At 36.3% G+C, this 21,850-nt stretch overlaps 1 protein-coding gene across 1 annotated transcript; it reads right to left on the reverse strand.

Annotated features, from left to right (window-relative positions):
- Window positions 1-12,862: 12,862 nt before the first annotated feature.
- Window positions 12,863-15,623, reverse strand: LOC149181553 (putative pectate lyase 5). Its single transcript, XM_089418351.1, has 5 exons — window positions 15,372-15,623; window positions 13,978-14,614; window positions 13,777-13,880; window positions 13,522-13,660; window positions 12,863-13,429 (listed from the first exon to the last, which is right to left on the reverse strand). The coding sequence occupies exons 1-5, from the start codon at window positions 15,578-15,580 to the stop codon at window positions 13,208-13,210; spliced, it is 1,311 nt and encodes a 436-aa protein (XP_089274477.1). The 5' UTR covers window positions 15,581-15,623; the 3' UTR covers window positions 12,863-13,207.
- Between the last annotated feature and the right edge of the window lie 6,227 nt (window positions 15,624-21,850).

Genomic DNA, 21,850 nt, shown 5'->3' on the forward strand with positions numbered 1-21,850 from the left:
ACAATAATAATGTAAGGGAACAAAAATAACTATAGTGGGCTTCTATGGGGCACAATAATAACAATATTAGGACACAACAATAACAATAAGGGGCTACAATGACAATAATAACAATATGGGGACAACATAGGCACAAAAATAACAATAAGGGGCTACAATGACAATAATAATAAAGGAATACACTAGTATTATAGGGGTCTAACATGAACCTCTCCTTTAGAAAAGTTTTGTCCTTAATGCTTGAGTAGTTCTTGATGCTTCTATATAAAATTCTCATCCTCTTATGTGGAATCTTCAACAGGTAAGTTCTTCAACTTGATGAGATACTCTGAAATTGATTGATTTTGTAGCTGTCGAGTTCTTTTTTCTGTGACTGCTTCAGGTTCCAATATGTTTTTTCCTTCCTCATTAAGTTCTGGCAATATTGTTTGAACTAGGTGCTTGTCACCTATAACCTTCTTTAAGCATGAAACATGGAAAATTGGGTGCACTCGGGAAGTTGTAGGAAGATCCAATTTGTATGCCATAGTACCAATCTTTTGCAACACCTTGTACGAACCATAATACTTTGGTGATAATTTATTATCCTTTTTATCTTTCTTGAGGGACATTTGTTTGTATGGTTGTCGCCGTAGAAATACTGAGTCACCTACATCAAACCTTCTTTCACTACGATGTTGATCTGCCCATTGTTTCATTCTATTCTATGCCAAAGTGAGGTTATCCTTTAAGAGTTGTAGAACTTCTTGTTGATGTTCAATGTGATCTTCCACTACTTGAACCTTAAAATTTTCTCTTAAATATGATGTGATGGATGGTGGATGATATCCATAAAGTGCCATAAATGGGGTCATTTCTGCTGCAGTATGGAAGGAAGCGTTATACCACCATTCAGCTAGAGGCAACCATTTGACCCATTATTTCTGTTTATCATATAAAAAGTAACGAAGATATCTTTCCAAACATGTGTTCACTATCTCATTTTCCCATCAGATTTAGGATGATACGATGAGCTATGAGCTAACTAAGTACCCAGACAAGAAAATAATTATGTCCAAAAATTTCCAGTGAAAATGGGATCTTTGTCGCTTACAATAATATTTGGGTTTCCATGTAGATTTTGAATTGTTTCCATAAATGTAGTAGCAACTATACTGGATTTAGATGGATGAGATAATGCACAAAAGTGTGCATACTTGGTAAGTCTATCAACTACCACCATGATGACACACTTTCCTTCTGACTTGGGTAAACTGATGCAGGAGCATCTGATCCCCGTTAATCAAAAGAGGAATCCAAAGCAGAGAACAAGAGGATGTCGACCATCGGAGAAAAACTTGGAAAATATGTTTAAAACAGAGCTAAATAAATGGACTAAATTAAATGTAATTTTCCATATGTATTCATATGTATGCATGTAGAGAGAATTAAGGGTTGTTGAGATATTTGCGATAGGAGATTAAGGAGAAGATTGATTGGATCCTTCTGAGTGATCTGATCCAATATTTCTTATATATATATGATGAACCTATGTGTTCAAAGGGAGAGTAATATAGTATAGAGTATTCAAAATGTAGTCGATTGGGAGCTTGTTCTAAGGCTGAAAGGCCTTAGCATGTAATTGTTTTGTATAATACAAAAAGTGTGCCTTGTGTTGATTTTGTGCACCTGTGTGTATTTTATAAACTGTCTGAATGTTCCAGTGTTGCAGGTTTGATTGATCATCGATCACTAGAGGATCGATGGTGATCCATCGATAAACAAATAGCTGTGTTATATGAATGTTGTATGGAGCAATAACAATGTAAGTGGCAGAGTAAGGCAGAGGAAGCCCAAGCGTAGCATAAGTCCATCAATAGAACGAGAAGTGAAGAGTGATGCACAGGATCCGTTGGATCTTAGAGACCAATGGTCTAGATCCAATGGCGATGAGTGATTGCACTTTATCGCATCAGAAGAAACCTTTCGGAGTTATCAGAACCGGCCCTTGAAACAGTGCGGTTTCGATCTTGCGATTTATCATCAACCATCGGATCGAAAGTCAGGATTGATGGTCACGATCTAATCGTTGATCGCAAATCGGAGAGGTAAGTGCAACAGATAGTGGGAATGCCGATTGCCGATGGGCTTATCCACTGATGTCTGATAAGAGATATTGCCGATAGGCTGATATAGCACCAATCAGAGATCGGAGAATGAAGAGCACTGAGGAAAGGATTGGAAGAGTGGACCCGCTAATAATTATGGTTGCGGGTGTATAATTTTGAAGTCCAGCCTTAAGTGTTTGGGAGCGGAGTTTTCTAGTGCATTCCTTTGTATCGCGTTAAAGTGACGTGGTCCTGGTTTTTAAAGAAAAATCCGAATAAGTGTATGGTCCCAGCTTTAAGGCCAAAGCGCTATCATAAACACTTCCGATAGGTTTTTGGGCCATAACCCACAGGCCTCAAGATCGAAATTTTTAAAGAAAGGGGAAATTGGTGTACCCCAAAATCTCCTTTCATCATAAACCCATGATAAAATCCATAGAAACCTCCTCCCAATGTTGACTTGGAATGGATAAAGGTTGTAATACACCTGAGGTCTTAATTGTTTCAACTTTATTTTGTTGGCAAACCAAACATTCTGCCACAAACTTTTGAATATCAGATTTAAGGCCATCCCAAAAAATTCCTTCTTAACTCTGTGGTAAGCTTTTTAAAAACCTGATTTCCCTCCTAAGGGAGAGGTGTGAAATTCCATAAGAATCTTTTGTTTGAGTTGGGAATTCTTACAGAGGTATAAGCAATCTTTGTACCATAAAAAATCATATTTCCAACTAAACGTATCAGATGTACTGGGGTCTTGTTGTAACTTTTGAATGATTTCCCACACTTCTTTTTCATTCTTCCATTCATCCCTTACTTCATTTATTCAATCTGATTGGATAATAGAAATGGCACAAAGAAATACTTCAGCATCCTCATCCTTTCTTGAGAGTGCATCCGCAACAACATTTTGCTTCCCTTTTTTGTAGATGATTTCAAAGTCATAACCCAACATCTTTGTCACCCATTTTTGCTACTCTTTTGAAAATAATATTTTTTCTAAAAATTATTTAAGACTATCATGATTTGTTTTTACCTTGAAGTGTCTTCCCATTAGGTAAGGTCGCAATTTCTTAAGTGCATGTAGTATTTCCAACATTTCCTTCTCATAAATAGCTTTGTGTAAATACTTTCTTTAGATTGGACGATTTTCGAAAGTAATGGGTCTTTCTTCTTGCATTAAAACAACACCATTTCCATTTCCCGAGGCATCATATTCCACAACAAAGGTTTTTGTGAAGTTTGGCGTAGCATAGACCGGTGCCTGGCACATTGCCTCTTTAAGATGTTCAAAGGATTTCTTTGCTTCTGGAGTCCAAGAAAATGTATCTTTCTTTAGGAATGTTGTTAGAGGTGCTGCTATTCTCTCATAATTCTTAACAAACTTGCGATAATACCCTGTCAACTTGAGAAATCCTCGCAAATTCTTTATGGATGTGGGGATTTTCCATTCCTTAATGGCTTTAATTTTTCTAGGGTCTACCTTAACACCTTCATGAGATACAATATAACCCAAATATTCTACCTCTTGTACTCCAAAGAATCATTTAGAGGTTTTTGCATATAATTGTTTCTCCTCCAATAGTTTGAGTACTCTATCAACATGTTGAACATGATCATTCCAAGACTTGTTGTAGATTAGTATATCATCAAAAAATACTAACACAAATTTTCTAAGAAAGGGTTTGAAAATGGAATTCATTAAACCTTGAAATGTAGAAGGTGCATTTGAAAGGCCAAAAGACATGACCAAAAATTCATAATGACCCTCATGAGTTCTAAATGTTGTTTTCAAAATGTCTTTAGTCTTCATTCTGATTTGATGATATCCTAAAGGAAGGTTCAACTTGGTGAAGTAAATTGCTCCATGTAATTCATCAAATAATTCATCAATGGAAAGAATGGGAAATTTATCTTTAATAATGAGCTTGTTGAGCTCCCTATAATCCAGAAACATGTTCCATGATCCATCCTTCTTGTGCAATAATACTACTGGAGTAGAGAAAGAACTTTGACTAGATTGAATTATACCAGCCTCTAGCATTTCTGCATCCATAAGTTCAATTTCAATATTTTGGGCATAGGGATATCTGTAAGGCCTGGTGTTTGGAGGAACAATTCCTGGAATCAAATGAATAGCATGATCATGATCACGATCACGAATATGTGGGAGGCCTTTGGGAGTCTCAAATACCTTGGAATGATTGTCCAATACTTTTTGGAGATCTAGAGACATAGATGATTTCAACATGGGAACCTCTAGCAAACATAATTGTGCAATTACACCATGTTGTTATTTCTTTAGAAAATTTGTCATGTTGTTAGAGCTGATTGTCTTTCCCAGTTTCCTTGTGGAACCCCTTAATTCAACTTCATTTCCTTTTGAAAAAAAATTCAAGAAAAGTTCTTGCAAATTAAAATCTATTGTACCCGAAGATTGTAGCCATTGGACTCCTAGTACAACATCAGTACCACCCATTGGAATGGAAAGAATTGGACTATTCAACACATATTCTCCCATGGATAGCTTGATATTATGGCACTTTCGAGATAAATTTATGGTTCTTCCATTTGCATCTCTCACTTGACACTCTAGTGTTGATATAGGAAGCAATTCAATTCCTTCGTTATCTTACAATGAATAAAATTATGGGTACTTCCCAAATCAATCAACATTATTACATTTTTCTTCTTGATATGTCCTTCTATCTTGATAGTTCGAGGAGTGGTTATTCCAACCAATGCATTACAAGATATGGTCAGATTCATTTCTTCTTTCTCTAGGCTTTGTTCCTGGTGTGTATCCTCTTCTTTTGATGTTTCTTGTTCTTTTTCTTCTTCCTCTTCATAATTTATGTAAAATAATTTCTTCTCACCACACTTATGACCTAGTGTATTTGCTATCAAAACTGTAACAAATCCTTTTTCCTCTTTTTTCTTCCAATTGTTATGGTGTCAACCTTGTAGGTTGTGGAAGGCTAGGGGCAACAACACTTCCATCTTTATAATTTTGATTGATAGGCTTCCTTGTTTCCATAATTTTTCTTTCATTTTTTCTTACCAACTTGAATTCCTTCTCTAATGAATCGGGTTCCCAAATGTGAACCGCATGTTGGACATTATCCTTTAATTTCCCTATGAACACGTCAATCCTATGCTCTTATGGAATAACTTTTACCCTTATATTCAATTTTTGGAAGTCCTCAATGTGCTCCACCATTGAACCTTTTTGTTTGAGATTTATCAATTGGCTAAAAAAAGTGTTGCTTTTCGTATTCTCATAATGTGCTATCATTTCTTCCATAAAAATTGCCCAAGTGATAATTTGTTTATGAGAGCAAAGCCATCGATACCATACAAACTGATTGGGTTCCAAATATAAAGTTGCAATGCGTACCTTTTGTGTGTTTTTCACATTATGGAGATTGAAATATTTCTCCATCTGTAGTATCCATGTTACAGGATCCTTGCCATCAAACTTCCTCATATCGATCTTTGGAACATGGTGGGCCTTCAATCCAATATTAGAGTTTATGAAATCATGATTAATATTTCTTTTGTTCTCATCATGAGTTTCCTTTACTACCCTTTCCCCATTAGTAAGCATTTCTTGTAGCAACTTTTTCAAATCTATCTTTAAATCTTCAATGTTGCCTTTAAGTTTTGCTTCTATACCATCCATGTTAGCTTTCATGCCATCCATATTAGCTTCCACGACATCCATCTTAGATTCCACACCATTCATCTTAGCTTACACGCCATTCTTTAAACCATCCATCTTATCTTCCATGCCTTTCTTTAAACCATCCATCTTAGCTTCTGTTACTTTTTGTGAGATTGAAATTTGTTGCATTTGGTCTCGTAATTTTGATATATCATGTTGCATTTCTTCCTCTTGTTCATGAGTCATGCTAGAGATTTCAGGTTTCTTACTAGGCATTTCCATTTTCTTTCTTCGGGGCATCAATTAATGATAATTATGCTTCACTATGTCCTTTCAATTCCTTCAAACTAAATTTTCAAACCAAACTTATGCAAGAATTTAAAAAGGCTACACAACAATTTTTTCTTTGTAGGAGATCGATATTTAATCGGTTGTATCTCTGTAATTACAGATCTCCAAGGTCTGAAATTTCTTCTTGTGGTATCCCTCTCAGTCCTCATTCCAATTCTGCAATTCTGATCAAGATTGGATTCTCCAACAAAGCGTTATTTCAAATCTCCCACAATGACTTGATTATAGACCAGTTCAATAGATAGAACTTGTACGATGTTCCATGTGTCACTGTTTCGACCTTCGGACCTAAAACCAATACACAGAAGACTACAGTTCGTCCTATTCTTATACCTTTTTATGAAATGTCAATCTGAGGCTTAAAGAGAAACTTATGGCGATTTCCCCAGGTCACCTGTTTGAGATATAATTTTGGAGCCTGCCAAAACCCTAACTTCTTTGGATCATATCTCAGAAAATATAGCGAGACAAGATCTGAAATTTGTGCCTGCGTTTCATCAAGATTCCGACAGCGAAACCCTAGAATCCAAAGCTACGATACCAATTGTTATTCAACCAGCTCACAAAATAGAAGAAAAGATAGAGAAACGACTTCAAAATCAACCTCTTTGAGGGGTAAACCTCCTTTACATTATACAAATGAGCAATTCTTGGATGATACAAATGATAAGACCTCCTTTCTATATATAGTAGTCTAAGGGGTCATAATATAGTGAAAGCCGACATAACAATACTAATGTAAGGGCACAACAATAACAATAGTGGGCTTGTATGGGGCACAATAATAACAATATGGGGACAACATAGGCACAAAAATAACAATATGGGGCTACAATGAAAATAATAATAAGGGAATACACTAGTATTATAGGGGCCTAACACTATGCTTAAAGTGGTAGGTGATTAAAAGATTGTGGTACGACAGGTACGTAACACTATACATTGTGTCTCACCTCATCTTATAGGTTAGCAGCAAGAGGTATGGTAGTTTATTTCTAACTTTAAAGCTTTTAATATCATATATGTACCAAGAATGCACAATGCAACTACAGATGCTCTGGAAAATGTAGCTGCTAGGATGACACCGCTTAGGAATAAATTTAGTGTTGAGATTTTGTATAAGCCATCTATCCCTGACAACATAACTAATTTGCGTTTTTTTGATGATGATGAACAAATGCTACACTTTATGGCCAATGATGACATTTTCAAAGACGCATCCATAGATGAAGATGTGCACGAGGAGTCTCTGCAAGGCACACCTGATGATAGCAAGGGAAACCCCATCCTCAAGGGTGTGGTTTCACTTGAGAAACTCTATGACTTGCATAACCATTTCAAAGGGCCCAAGAACACGAAAACCCAAAGTTCCACACTGATGCGCGAACAGATAAACTTGGGAACAGAAAAATATTTGAAGTTTGTAAATCTTGATACATATTTCACACCAGAGGAGCAGCAAGCCTTTGTCTTCTTGTTCATACAATACTAGGATGTATTTGCATGGACATACGATGACTTGAAAACATATGACACACAAATAATCCAACATGTCATTCCAATAAAATAAGGGGTCAAGTTGTTTCAGCAGAAACTCAGAAAAGTCCATCTATCACTTGAACCCCTCATACAAAAAGAATTAACTAAGTTGTTGGATGCTCGGATCATATACAAGGTTCGGCATTCTACGTGGGTTTCAAATTTAGTTCCTGTAAGGAATAAGTCCGGGGAGATTCGCTTGTGTGTATATTTCGGAAATCTTAAGAGGGCCTCAAACAAAGACAACTACCTTGTGTCATCTATGGAGAACATCTTGCAGACAATATCTGAAACTGAAATGTTCTCTCTCCTTGAAGGATTTTCTAGATATAACCAGGTTCTAGTACCAGAACCTGATAGACTCAAAACTACTTTACGCACCAGGTGGGGTACACTAGCTTATAGAACAATGCCATTTGAGCTCGTAAATGTAGGCGAAACCTTTCAACGTGCTATGGACATCACCTTCCATGGGCTCATCGGATAGAGCATGGGGGTCTACCTTGATGACGCAATAGCCTTTTCAAGAAAGCAGTCAGACCACATACATCATCTCAAGAAAATTTTCGAGTGGTGTCAAAAGTACTAGATATCCTTGAATCCTAAGAAGAGCGTATTTGCAGTGTCTGAGGGGAACCTCTTTGGTCATATCATCACTAAAAGTAAGATCAAGGTTGATCTGGATCGAGTTTAGACTATCATGCAGATTCCTCACCCATTCAATAAGAAAGCTATGTAGTCCTTCTTGGGAAAGATAAACTTCCTCCAAAAGTTCATCTCAGATTATGTGCAGATTGTCAAACCTATCCAAGATATGATCAAGAAGGATGCAGTCTACGACTGGGGCATGAAGGAAAAGGATGCATTTGCTAGGATCAAGAAGGAAATAGTAGATGCAGTTGTGTTGTAAAACCCATATTTTAGCAAAGTTTTCTTGCTATATGCATTCGCTTTTGACAACTCACTCGCTGTAGTGCTCACATAGAAGGATGAGTTGAACAACGAACGTCCCATATTCTTCATGAGCATGAGCATGTAAGGACTCGAGCTCAACTACCCTGCCATGGATACACATTCATATGTTGTATACAAGGAGGTGAAACGTTTTAGACCCTACCTGCTGAAAAATCACTGCATAGTCCTTCTACCACATCCAAGAGTCGGAGCGCTCTTTGTTCAACAAGAGTTGGGTGAAAGACATGCGAACTGGATGACAGGACTTCAAGAGTATGATCTCGATATCGAGCCAGTTCATATTGTTAAGGGTCATGGTCTCTACAGACTTGCAGCAGAAGCAGTGCACGCCCAAGAGGAAGAAGAAGAGCTCACCAGTTGGGAGCAAGAAATCAACATGTATAATATAGAGTGAGCACCGCCCACTTCGCACGTTAACTCTTGGTACAAAGAAGTGCGCCAGTACCTTGATCACGACACCATGCCCTCTCACTTTTCCATGCGAGAGAAGAGGGCACTTCGCCTCAAAGGCTTATCTTATCAGTTGGTGCACATAGTGCTTTACTAAAAGCACAACAATGGAATTTTTCTCAGGTGCCTGGAGGCACAAGATTCAGAGAGAGTGTTGCGTGGCATGCATGACGGACCAGGCAGAGGTCACTTTGTGGGTAACACAAATGTGCATACTATCATGAGAGTTGGTTTCTACTGGCCTACATTGTTTGAGGATGCACATGCTTATGCTCGCAAGTGCTCAGTCTATTAGCGATGTGTCGATAGCACACGAAGGTCAGCAGCCCCACTATAGCCTCTTGCAGTGGATGAACCATTCCAACAGTGGAGCTTACACATCATTGGGGAAATCTTCCTCCATTCATCAAGGCAACACCACTACATTCTGACTGCAACAGATTACTTCACGCAGTGGATGGAAGCAGTTTCGATCAAACAAGTGAACAACTAGGAAGTCGTCATCTTCCTTCAGCAGAACTTCATTGCGAGGTTTTGTCCCTTCGTCACTTGGTCCTCGCATCGACCACTACCATATTTCGAGGGGTCCCTCTATTCACTGCTTCACATGAATTCTGTGCAGCAAGTTATTTGAATGACAGAGACGAATTTTCTTGACCTTAATTACATTTGATGGCACTAGATGGTAGGTAGGTTCAACGAAATGTCAGCGGAATAATTTTACTATGACTAGGTCACTGGGCAGAACAAGTTCCAGTGGTTTCTGCGAAGAAAAGAGCCAATAGCTAGAGTTGTAGGAAACAACGAGTATCTGGTTTATAAACCAAGGGCAGAAAATGGAGGAGAGAGAAGGGAAGAAGACAATAATTACATAAACAAAAGGAAAAGGAAGGAGAACATAATTTCAATAAAAGCAGCGTAGAACTGTTAGAAGAGGAAGAAGGCAATGTGGCAGTAATTTAAATCCAGAGACGAAAACGACACTAACCCAAAGACCAAGATAGCAAGGAAAAAGTGTGTTAACATGTTATTGAATTTTATTTTAATTGAGCTGAGAGGCTCATTCTACAACTCAGTGTAAAGGAGATGGGTAAGTATGTCCTCCCTCTTAAAATAAAAATAAAATATTCTCTAAATAGAAAAAAAATGTAGGCTATAATAAAAAATAAAAATGTCTGCTATAATTTCATGTAAAGTAACTGGAAGTAAAAAAATATGAGTAAGATGTTTAAATCTTATATTATTCAAAATTATTTTAATATAGAAAAAAATGGTTAAAATAATATATATTAATATTGTATAGAATAAAATATCCAATGAGTTATGAATAAATTATTTTAATATAAATTAATATTGAAGTATACTTAAAAATATATTAATAATAAACAAGTTTAATGTGGCTTGATCAAATTGCTTAATGCATATGTTGCGTAAAATCTATAACATTCAAAAATACAATTTAAACAATAAAAAGTTACACATTGTTGTTTGCACTCTAAAATAAGTTTGCACCTAAAGAAGTTTGATCCCTCTAGGCTCATGTTAGATCCGTGCTTAAGATGGATATATGCTAGTGATAAAAGTATCACACTTTTGAGATGGTCTTTAATCTAGATACTTATCTCTCTCTTTTTTTTCTTTGATGAGAATAGTTTGAGTTGTTTAATATTTATTTTAATGATAAAAGCATAGTGATTTTGAATAAGGCTTTAATCTAATTGATTTTTTTCTCTGCTTTCTTTTTTTTCTTGTTTGCCTCACAAATAAGAATAGTTAATAGTTTGAATAGTTAAAAATATATGATATTTTATAAAATGATATATATTCAAATTTAGATAAATAGAGATATATGCTTTCCTATATTTAAATAGCTAAATTGTTATATGAAATTAACTCATTCTTTCATTAATAAAACATCTCGCAATTTTTTTTATTTTTTATTTTTATATATTTAAAAAATATGATATTTATTAACCATGTAAATTTTTTAAAATTAATTTATGTAAATTATTTTAAATTATTTTTTTTTATCTTACAAAGATTTAAAAAAACTTTAAAAGTAAATAAATTAATTAAAATTCATAGTTATTTATTTTAAACGATGGATTCTTTTTGGTAAGATGGTAAAGTTTCTAAACCCCAACCTTATGACAAGTTAGCCTCCATTCCATGGTCTTTCCAATATTAAATATTCAATTTAAAGCAAATTTGAGCTGTCATTATTATATTAAATATTCAATTTAAAGCAAATTTGAGATGTCATTATTATATTAATTTTAAAAGGACTCAACAAAATAGATAAATAAATCCTGCGATATTTGCATCTTCCAAAAATGGGTTTCTGTCCTAAGGAAAAATGATTTTTGATGAGATTTTCCTTATTTCGTTTGGGGAGAATTTCATTTTCTCAATCAATATTTCGTTTGGGGAGAATTTCATTTTCTTAATCAATCATTCAAGAAAATTTATAAAACAGTTATGCTATCACATATAAGTTTCACCTTTTTAATCTAAAACTTGTGCCAAAGACATGCTGGTTGATTAATCAATCTCCTCGCAGAATGCATAAAAAGTTGTCACTCTTAATCAATTCACTCTTTCATGAATAGTTAGTAATTTAACAAATTTCAAGATACGTTCAGAATTAAATGAGTTTGGTTGCGAGTTTGCTAACTTCACGTAAAGATGCGTTCAACCAGTTTTAACAATATCCCATGTTATTATTAGCAAAAATATTCATTTATATTACAAGCACTCTGCTTGTTTTCAAAAAAATGATGTGCGTTCCTTTTTTGGTTCTTAAGATGTAACCTATAATATAAAACGAAGGATTATAACATTTATTTTGAAATATGTCATGTACTGTATTCTTAAATAAGTGTTCAGTATTTATGGATTGGTCTAGAAAAAGTTTTATTAATTTAAATAGCATGTTTAATTATTTTGAGGTTTGTTTTTTTTTTTTTTTTTTGATTTATTGGGGAAATATGGGTAAATAATGTTGGTTCAAGTTGTGTTTTTTTGGTTTTTAAATGTATAAATAAATTTAGTATTTCAAAAACAATTAGAAATATTTAAATTTATAGAAAATTTATAATTTCAACATATTATTACTTTAAAAAAGATAATAAAAAATTTAGAGTACTTATTTGTCAGCAAATTATCTTATTATAAAAATCTTGTATATATGAAGTAAATTAATATCTTTGATTTATGAAATTCAGTTTCAATTTTCTTCCTTAATATTGATAATTTTTTTTTTTTAATATTGATATAAAAGTTATTTATCTTTTTACTTAATATTTCAAGAGTATAATTTTAAATGTCTCCTAAAACTGGATCTTCTGTTTGGAATATGTATTAAAAATTTTCAAGATTATAATTTTAAATCTTAATTTTTCTTTAAAAAAGGATTTGGAGTATGTCTTAAAAGCGGATTACGGTTTGGAGTATATCTTAAAAACGGATTAGGTTGGGTGAAAAGGTCATTTTTTTGGAAAGTAATAGTCTAATAAGCAAATATATCTGGTAACTGTCTTATTACTACTCAAATATATCTTGTAGATGTCTTGTAGCTGTCTTATTACTAATTTGATAACTAAGTAAAATACAATTAAGTAAATTATGATATTTTCATGTTATGAAAAACAATTTAACCAGTAAAAGAGAAAGAAGAAGAAATAACCCATGAGGAATAGTATGAAAATACTGCCCAGGGACACCGAAATAGAATCGAAAACTTATATAAATGATTGTACATACACATTATTTATGCAATCTAGAACACATCTACGCCTGCGCATTAACTCCCATACATAAAAGAGGAGAGCGGTATATTCGTGAAGCTGAAGTCTTTGAAAAGTGGAAGAGCTTCGTCAAATTATGTAACATGCTCTCACATGAAAGAGTGCTCACTACATATATGAAAGAGTGCTCACTACATATACTACAGAAAAGAGAAGAGCGGTATATTCGTGCAGCTCAATGTTTGAAAAGTGGAAGAGCTTCGTCAAATTATGCTCCATGCTGTCACATGAAAGAGTGGTCACTACATATACTACAGAAAGGGAAGTTGCTACCGAAAAGCTAATTGGGACAGACAGGGACATTGAGAGTGGCTATGTGCGTTGCACTGTTGTTGGGATTAACAGCGGGTGCCTTTTCGGCATGCCAGAACACCGGCGTTCCCTGTGAGGGAGCCAACCAGAGACGATGGCTTTGCTGCTAGGCTCGAAGCCTTCGCATAACTCGACGATGCGGCCGCGCCCGATTGAGTAAAGAACGCTCCGTTCAACATTAGGTCTCCGTCTGACCTCCAATTCCACTGCCGCCATGCGCTTTCCGGTGCGTACTCGTGCTTCGTCACCTGTCCGACCATTCATATTCATCAATTCCATCTACTCACTCTGTAAGTTTGGACACTAATAGATTCAGCAGAATTGAATAAGCAAAGCTTACCTCCTTGAAGAAGCGATTGACAGGTGCGAGGAATCGATTGCCTTGGCTGTTGATTGTTGGGTTCGCACTTCCACCGATTGCGTACATTTCCCAGTGTGTGTAATCGTTGTTCACCACGTGGAAGTAGCCATGTCGGCATCTGCGTTTCAGCATTAAACATTGTTTTACAGAGAAAATTTTGACCTCTAAGCTTTGCTGGATTGTTAACACATAAAACACAAATCGAAAAATCTGAAATCAGATCGGTTCAGATACCTGGGTATGCGTTGGACGAGCCCTTCCCCGAAATGGTTGAAGGCAACCGTTACTTGCATGTTAACGTCCTGCACATATTCGTCGCTGTGGCCGAGGAGCATGACCTGTGACAATTTATATATCACAATGTGACGAATGGGATAAGCATGAATAGGAAATTTTGAACTTTTAATGTTAGAACGCCAGAATTGAGATTCAAACCTTATCATGGTGCGTCATAAAGTTGTTTGAAATTGTTATTGCAGTCGACCCCAGGATTGCATCGATGAGTCCATCTGCACAGTTTGACAAGGAGCAATGATCTACCCAGATATTGCTTCCCCCAAAGATGGAGACTCCGTCTCCATCACTTCTCGTTCTCCACCCGTAATGTCCCGGGGAATCCCTCACCATGGCATTTCCTGCAGGCTTGCAGTCATGGATGTGAATCCCGTGAATGATAATGTGGTGAACGTATTGTACCGTAATGCAGGCACCGTTGGCAATGTGGACATTTACACCTCTCCCGTCGATTGTCTTGTAACTGTTCATGATAAGCTCTTCTTTGAGCTGGATGACCATGTCTCTTTGAAAAATTATCCACAGAGGCTCGGTTTGAATAACAGCGTGGCGCAGGGTACCCGGCCGGGGATTGACTGCATCGTAGTCATTGGAATCTGTGACAACATAAATCCTCCCATTCCTCCCTCCAATGGCATTCCTGCCAAACCCAATGGCGCAATCTGCGAGCCTCTTTCGATCATTTTCCCAATCTGGATTGCAGCGCCAGCAGTCGTCGATGGGGTTCCCCGTTCCACAAGACAAATAACTTAGCTCCCTCCTCGTATTGTTAATGCTCCTGCGATACATTCCATCAATTAACCGTTAATGCTCCCACCATATATTCCATTAATTAAGCCCAAGCCCATAACACCTTAAGATCCCTAAACGCACATTATAGACAAGCAAGGTACTGTACAGCCCTGACGGAAATATATTCAAAGTTCTCTAGAACCTAGTGGAGATAATTTGCTTTTGCGGCCAAATCAGGTCTAAAATATCATTTCGCTGAATATTAAGGGCGGAAAATAACCAGCTAGGGTCATAAATGTCCGGGCTTGTCCATAGTTGGATTTTGGAAGGCGAGTGATCTCACTGCTGGATATACAACCCCGTGTATTTATGGCTCATGAGCAAGTTGGTTATTTGTTGCCAATATTGAGTATTATGTACTAAAAATACCATGCATTAAGGCTACTAGCTCAATAATTAAGCACACTTCGACATATCCAATCCCTCCCGTGGTTAAATTAGTTCCATCTTAACATAAAGCTCAGCCCGGGTGAATAGAATGCCATTGCAAAAAACTGGGCCTTTCAACACTGAAAAATTCTATAAAGCCTTACTTGTTGACGATATCTAATCTACTCATTCAAAAAAAGATCCCAGAGATTAAAAAAGATCTCAGGTGAGACAAGGCAGCGGTTAGACACAAGCCTTACTTGTGGACGATATCTAATCTACTCATTCATGAAGGAGACAAATGTCAGCAATTCGACATCTATCTTAAGTACCATATTAACTGAATTATGCATTGTATGACGGAGACCAATTACCTTTCAACCGCTTCAACTACCCGTTCGGGTTCCTCCACATATTTCGTTGCAGATTCTTGTGTATCTTTAGAACCAGATACAACCACCGGCTGACCAAGGACAGCCACTCCCAAATTTTCGAGAATCTCGAATGACTTTCCTGCTGAAGAACGAGCGCAAAACATTCCAAAGAAACTAAGAAATGACAGTACACATCGATAGCCAGACATTTTGGTTACAGAAGCGAGCTAAGAATGTTGCAATCTGCAGATTACAACGATGGGAATATCAAGTTTTCTGCTGAGTCGATTCTGCTATACAAGTTTTCTGCTGAGTCGATTCTGCCAACAACATATTGAACAAGAGAATACAAGTTTTCTGCTGAGTCGATTCTGCCAACAACATATTGAACAAGAGAAGACTCTGTTGAGCTTATGAGATGGAGTATACTAGTTGCAGAAGAAAATATGGTAAATCATAATAACAAGCTGCTAGGCTAATTCCTATAAATTATAACTAATACCAGTCGACTACACATAAGATGATCAAACTTGTGTTGAACTCTGCTCGTGTGTACGAATCTGCATGAACACCTTGCCCTTTCTTATATAAGAAATTGGGAATTGCTAAATGAATAAACTATGTAGGAGTTGGGCATTAATGTTGGGGCCAACTCAACTTTATTGGGCATCGAACACTGTTACCATGTGGGTGAGAGTACTTTACCGGGATAACGCCCGACAATCACTGTTAAAAAAATGGATAGCCAAAAATCACGGTTGTTCAAAACTACCATATCAGCAATGAGAATAACTCGACCCCTCTGTCATAGTTCTAGAGAAAGTGAAATTATTATCAATAACTACCCAAAATACAAAGAGTTGAGCCAGCTAATGGCGATTTCCAAATTGCAAATCCTTCCAAAATACACAACAGGACCTATAGATATGGTTGGCTTGCTTCACATGCAAATCCAAAATTAACGGGACTTTGCTTCAGATTCATCTCACTCCGCTATGCACATAATCGATTCTTCCCCGCGCTTTAAGGATTTAGTACCACCGTAATGCATGATAAATTTGCTACAGATTTTGACCTCGGGTAAAATCTGCCCCATAATTAACATGCACCTTTAGATTATCTTATACCTCATATCTCTCAGACAAATTTAAGACGTTGGCCCAAAAATTCGTCTTTTAAGGTCTTGTCAAATTCAACTGTGTAATGACCTACAGATTCTGAACGGTGGAAGTCGCCGACCAACCCAAATCCAGAGGAGCATTTTATTTCCAAAAAGCCCTTATAAATGAAGAAGTGGCTTTAGATGAATGGAATAAAAATCATACATGGAAGATTTGTTTCGTGCAGCCAAAGTGATAGGACAAGGGTGATTATCTGTGCTTTTAATCGCTATGTACATGCGAAGACAATCTAATCCAGATGAATTAATTCGGACCCTACATCACACTTTATGACAGATAGAGATTCAAATTTCCTCCTGGCCTCATTAACTATTTCTTTTGCGGCCAAAAATCGAAGTTTTTAAATTATTTGTTTGGTCTGTATCGTTAGTTAGGTGCCATACATGAGCCAATCCAGATACATTCCTTTCGGACCCTACACCACACATTTAACTGTCTTATGGCATCTTCGTCTAACAGAAAAAAGTGAAGATTTTAATTATTTTTTAAATTAAAAAGTACCTCTTCCCTCATTCTGGTACTTCCATCTTCGTCATACACCTCCACCCCGTGATGATGCCAGGAAGGTAACAAATAAATATTTTGAAGTTTATCTTAACTTTGATGTCAAAATGTGTAATGAATATATATTTTCACACTAGGATTTTATTTTCAATGTTTAGTTTTTTATCTTTCAATTTGTAACTAAAGGGCATGGTAATGGGCTCTAAAATTTTGTGGTATTTATGTAATTTGTTATTTGTGTGAGGAGCTTGAGTGGAGTTGATGGTAAATGTTGCGCTGATATTTATGTAATTTATCATTTTTTTTAGATGATGAAGACATGATGAATGATGAAGGAAGGAGATGGAATAGTTTTCTTTATTGCAACTAGTATATGTGGATATAATTATGTAAATTTTGAACCTATGTAATTATGTGAAAACAAATTGATGACTAGTAGAAGGGTGGGACATCTAGAGCCAAAGTTTTGAGGGGAAGGCTTGTGGAAGGCGGTTGTAGCCTAATGAAGCGCCTATTGTGTGTTTGGTTGGTTGCTTATGGCATGTTGTAAATAGGCCATACCGACCTCAATAAATCACCTTGAATACCATTTTAACCAATGACTAGCCTGTGCTGATAGGAAGTGAAGTGTCGAGTCAACAAACTAGGCAAATGAAACCACCCACACAATCCCTCTTCCTCGTGGAATGTGGCCAAAACAAGACAATAGCCTCGAAGGAAAACAATAGATGATTAGACGAAGAGACACGATACTAGAAAGAATAGTAAAAGAGTGAAAAAAAGAGAAGTGCAATCAAAGTGCGGAAAAATCATAGAATGATTGGTGTAGAAACTTGTTGCATAGAGAGCATGTAGAGCCGAGAGACCACAAACCAAGGGAGGTTTGGTGGAAGACACTAGAGATGAACTCTATTTGAAGTTGTTGGTGAGAAGGTAGCAGGCACAAGTTAGGTGTGACTGAACCCTCTGCTCTATGAATTGGGAAAAAATTCCCTATGATCATGTAGAGGCCAATGAATTGTGTGTTTAAGCCTGGAGAATTAGTGAGAACTCAATGGAGAAACTAGATCACTGTGGTGCTTGTTGTGAGGTTGATAAGCCACCTGGTGCTTGTTGCTTGGCTGATGGTTCACTGAGATAGGGAAATATGAGTCACTTTGGCACTTTCAATGAGGCTGATAAACCACTTGGATAGTGGACTACAGACCCCTACGGTGCTTTCCATGCATAGGCAGCTGATAAACCACAAAAGAAGTGATTTCACCTCCTAGAACTAAGGCATAACCCATTTGATATTGGGTGAAGCCCTATGTTTTAACCCACAGAGTAAGTGAGTCACTTTGGTTCTAACTATTAGAGAGTAGTTGATAAACTACCTAGAGAGTGGACTCCTTATCCTGGTTATGTGATTAAGCCTCAAGTTTGAATTTCCCTTAATATGCATCCCCTCAAACTTTGGATCTAGCTCGGGGTAATTGGTTACAAGAAAGATTGCAATGTGGCTGGCTTACAATTGGCTAGAGAGTTGAAGTCCTTCCTTCATTTTTCAGTCGTCATTAAACACACAAATAAGTGTACATTGCTTATGTTTATTGTCTTATAGACTGTGATGAATCTTGTTACGTTGTGAATGGTGCAAGATCTTACGTGTTTGTAAATGTAAATGAATGTTTGAGTTTTGAGGCTCGTTGTATGTTCATGATTAGAATGATGTCATGAATGCACATGAATTTTAAAGTGTGCCTAGAATATGATATTCATTATTATGTGCATGGTGAATGCACAATTATGTGTTCATCTTCAGTCAATTGACTTCTAGATTTATGGGTATACTTAGTTTAACTAATCCCTTCACTGGTTAAATTCTAGAAAATATCGATGGTTGGATTTGATCAGTGAGTTCAAATTTGAGAAAGCACATTAAAGGAAAGGAAAACAAAGTAGCATACACACTTAGTGAAAGCTTGGAAATGGAATTCTTGGATACCATGAGCACTTGTGAATTTAATATCAATAAAATGATAAAGGGAGATTGATACAAGACAAGAAATTTTGGCATGTGAAAGATTGCTTGAAGCAAGAGCCAGAAGGGCCATTATGTAATAATTGCATTCTCAGAGAAAATGGAATGTTGAAATTTAAGGACGTGTTATTTACCTTGTATGGGTAACTTGAAGAATCTCATCTTCGACAAGTTTCACAAAATATCATACTTAGGTCATCCTAATTTTCAGAAAATGATAATAGCCATAAAATGATATATTATTGGCTAGGTATGAAAAGGGAAGTTACTGAGTAAATTTCCAGGTGCTCAGAAGGTCAACAAGCCAAATTGAAATGCAGACACTCAACGTGATTGCAACAACCAATCCCCATTCCTAAGTGGAAGTGAAAATCCATATCTATGGACTTCATCATAGGACTACTAAGGACACCCACGCGCCATGATACCATTATGGTGGTTGTGCATAAGTTGAGTAAGCAATCCCACTTTATATTTGTTAAGTCCACTCATAAGGTAATCGACATAGCCTATATTTTCGTGAAGGAAATATTGATATTTCAAAATATACCTAAGAAGATCATTTTAGATCATGATGATTTTTGGAAGGCATTGTTTGTTGGATTTTTAACCTAGTTAGATTGTAGTACAACATATCATCCTCAAATTTATGGGAAAATTGAGAGAGTTAACATAATTTTAGAGGACATGTTGAGGATGTATGTTATTCATAACCCAAAGAGGTGGGAAAAATTCCTACCACTAGTTGAATTTTCCCACAACAATGGGTACTAAGAGTCACTAAATATGAACCCTTTTAAATATCTACTTGACTGAAAATGTAACACTCTTATTAGTTGGGATGACCCAATAAATAGGGTGGTCATTGGGATGGACATATTAAATGAAATAGAGTAGTAAGTGCTCCATATTAGGAAGAAATTGAAGGAATCCAAAGATAGGAAAAAGGATTATATAGATCGGTAGAGAATGCATAAATAATTTCAAGTGGGAGAGGATGTGTATGTCATCATAAAACCAAGGAATAGCTCACCAAAAGTGGGATCTTATGTTAAATTGGCACCTAGATTTTGTGGAACCTTTCAAATTTTGGAAAGAGTGGGGCTAGTGTCTTATAGATTTTCCTTACCACCCACAACGAAAGAACATGATGTTTTTTATATCTCTTTACTTAATAAGTATGTATGTAATACTAATCATGTTGTTGATTGGTCTTTGATACAAGTGGAACTTGAGCGAGAGTTCCAACCAAAACCATTATGCATCCTAGACAGGAGGTAGATTATGCTCCAAAACTGAGTAATAGAGATGGCCAAGGTGTAATCGAAGCACTTTGGGCTAGATGAAGCCACATGGGAAATGATAGATCAAATGAGGGTGTGTTACTCCTTTTGTTTACTATGTAAATAAATGTAAGAGTTGTAAATATAAAACTCAATGGTTAATTTTGTGTTCTATTTATAGAAAACCAAGGACAATGTTAAGGGGGTGAGGTATGTAACATCCCCTTTTCAATGCAACCCATGTGTGTGAATACAAGTCCGTAAATATTTGAACTTATGTAAATTATTTAAAAATAGACTGATGACTAGTTGAACGGAGGGACATGTACATATCCAAAGTTATGAGTGGAAGGCATATGGAAGGTGGTTGTTTACCTGATGAAGTGCTTGTTGCATGCTTGTTTGGTTTCTTATGGAATGTTTTCAGTAGACCATACCAAACTCAATAAATTACCTTGACTACCACCTGAACCAAGGAATGGCTTGTGCTAATAGGCAATGAATTGTGGATTGGACAAACTAGGTGAAGGACACCACCCATACTGTCATTCTTATATAATTTGTTTGAGATAGGATGATAACCTCGAGGGAGAGAAAAGATGATCAGATGAAGAGATCATACACTAGAAATAATAGTAAATGATTGTGTGAAAAAGAGAAGTGTAGTTGAAGTGTGGAAAAGAATAAAACAATTCGCACATAAGCTCATTACACATAGAGCATATAGAGTTTTAGAGACTGTAGAGAAAGGGAGCTTTAGGAGAAGAAATTAGAGAGTAAATTTGTGTCAAGTTACTAGTGAGAAGGTAGTAGGCCTAAGATGGATGGAATTGCACTTTGTGCTCTGTGAACCCAAAAAAAATTCCCTGTGCCTGCGTAGAGGCCACTAAACCATGTTTTTAAGCCTAAAGGATTAGTGGGAATTTGGTGGAGGAATTGGATCACTGTGGTTAAGCCTTGGGTGTGAATCTCCTTGAATACACATCCCCTAATACGTTGGATATGGATTAGGGGTGGTTGGTTGCAATAAAGACTACAATGAGACTAGTGCATAGTTGGGTGGAGAGTTGAAGTCCCTTCTTATATTTCCAATCATGTTCAAACACACATATAAGTGTGCATTTCTTATGTGTATTTTCTTAAGGACTATGATGAATATTTTTATGTTTTGAATGTTACAATATATTATGTGTTTGTAAATGTAAATGAATGCTTGATTTGTGAGACTTACTTTATGTTCATGATTAGAACGATGTCATGTATGAGCATGAATTTTAAAGTACCCTTCGCATATGTTAGTCATTATTATGTGCATGGTCAATGAGAAATGATGTTTTCATATTCAGTCATTTGATTTCCATATTTATGGGTATACCTGGGTTAGCCCATCCCTATGTTGGTTAGTTTTTCTGTTATGAAACCAGCTCACAAAAGGATAGAAAAGATAGATCAATGCCTTAGAATTCAGCCTCTTCGAGGGGGAAACCT

The sequence above is a fragment of the Pinus tabuliformis genome, chromosome 3_2 (assembly GCF_031772625.1).
Source record: "Pinus tabuliformis cultivar Carrire ecotype Pingquan chromosome 3_2, CPIR1, whole genome shotgun sequence".
Taxonomy (NCBI): Eukaryota; Viridiplantae; Streptophyta; class Pinopsida; order Pinales; family Pinaceae; genus Pinus; species Pinus tabuliformis.

What these genes read in the sequence shown, in the direction of transcription:
- LOC149181553 (XM_089418351.1), bottom strand. Translation starts at nt 15,580, where the DNA reads ATGTCTGGCTATCGATGTGTACTGTCATTTCTTAGTTTCTTTGGAATG. An exon ending in CTCGTCCAACGCATACCCAG is followed by an intron (nt 13,661 to 13,776) that starts GTATCTGAACCG and finishes GCTGAAACGCAG; the next exon opens with ATGCCGACATGGCTACTTCC. An exon ending in TCAATCGCTTCTTCAAGGAG is followed by an intron (nt 13,430 to 13,521) that starts GTAAGCTTTGCT and finishes ATGGTCGGACAG; the next exon opens with GTGACGAAGCACGAGTACGC.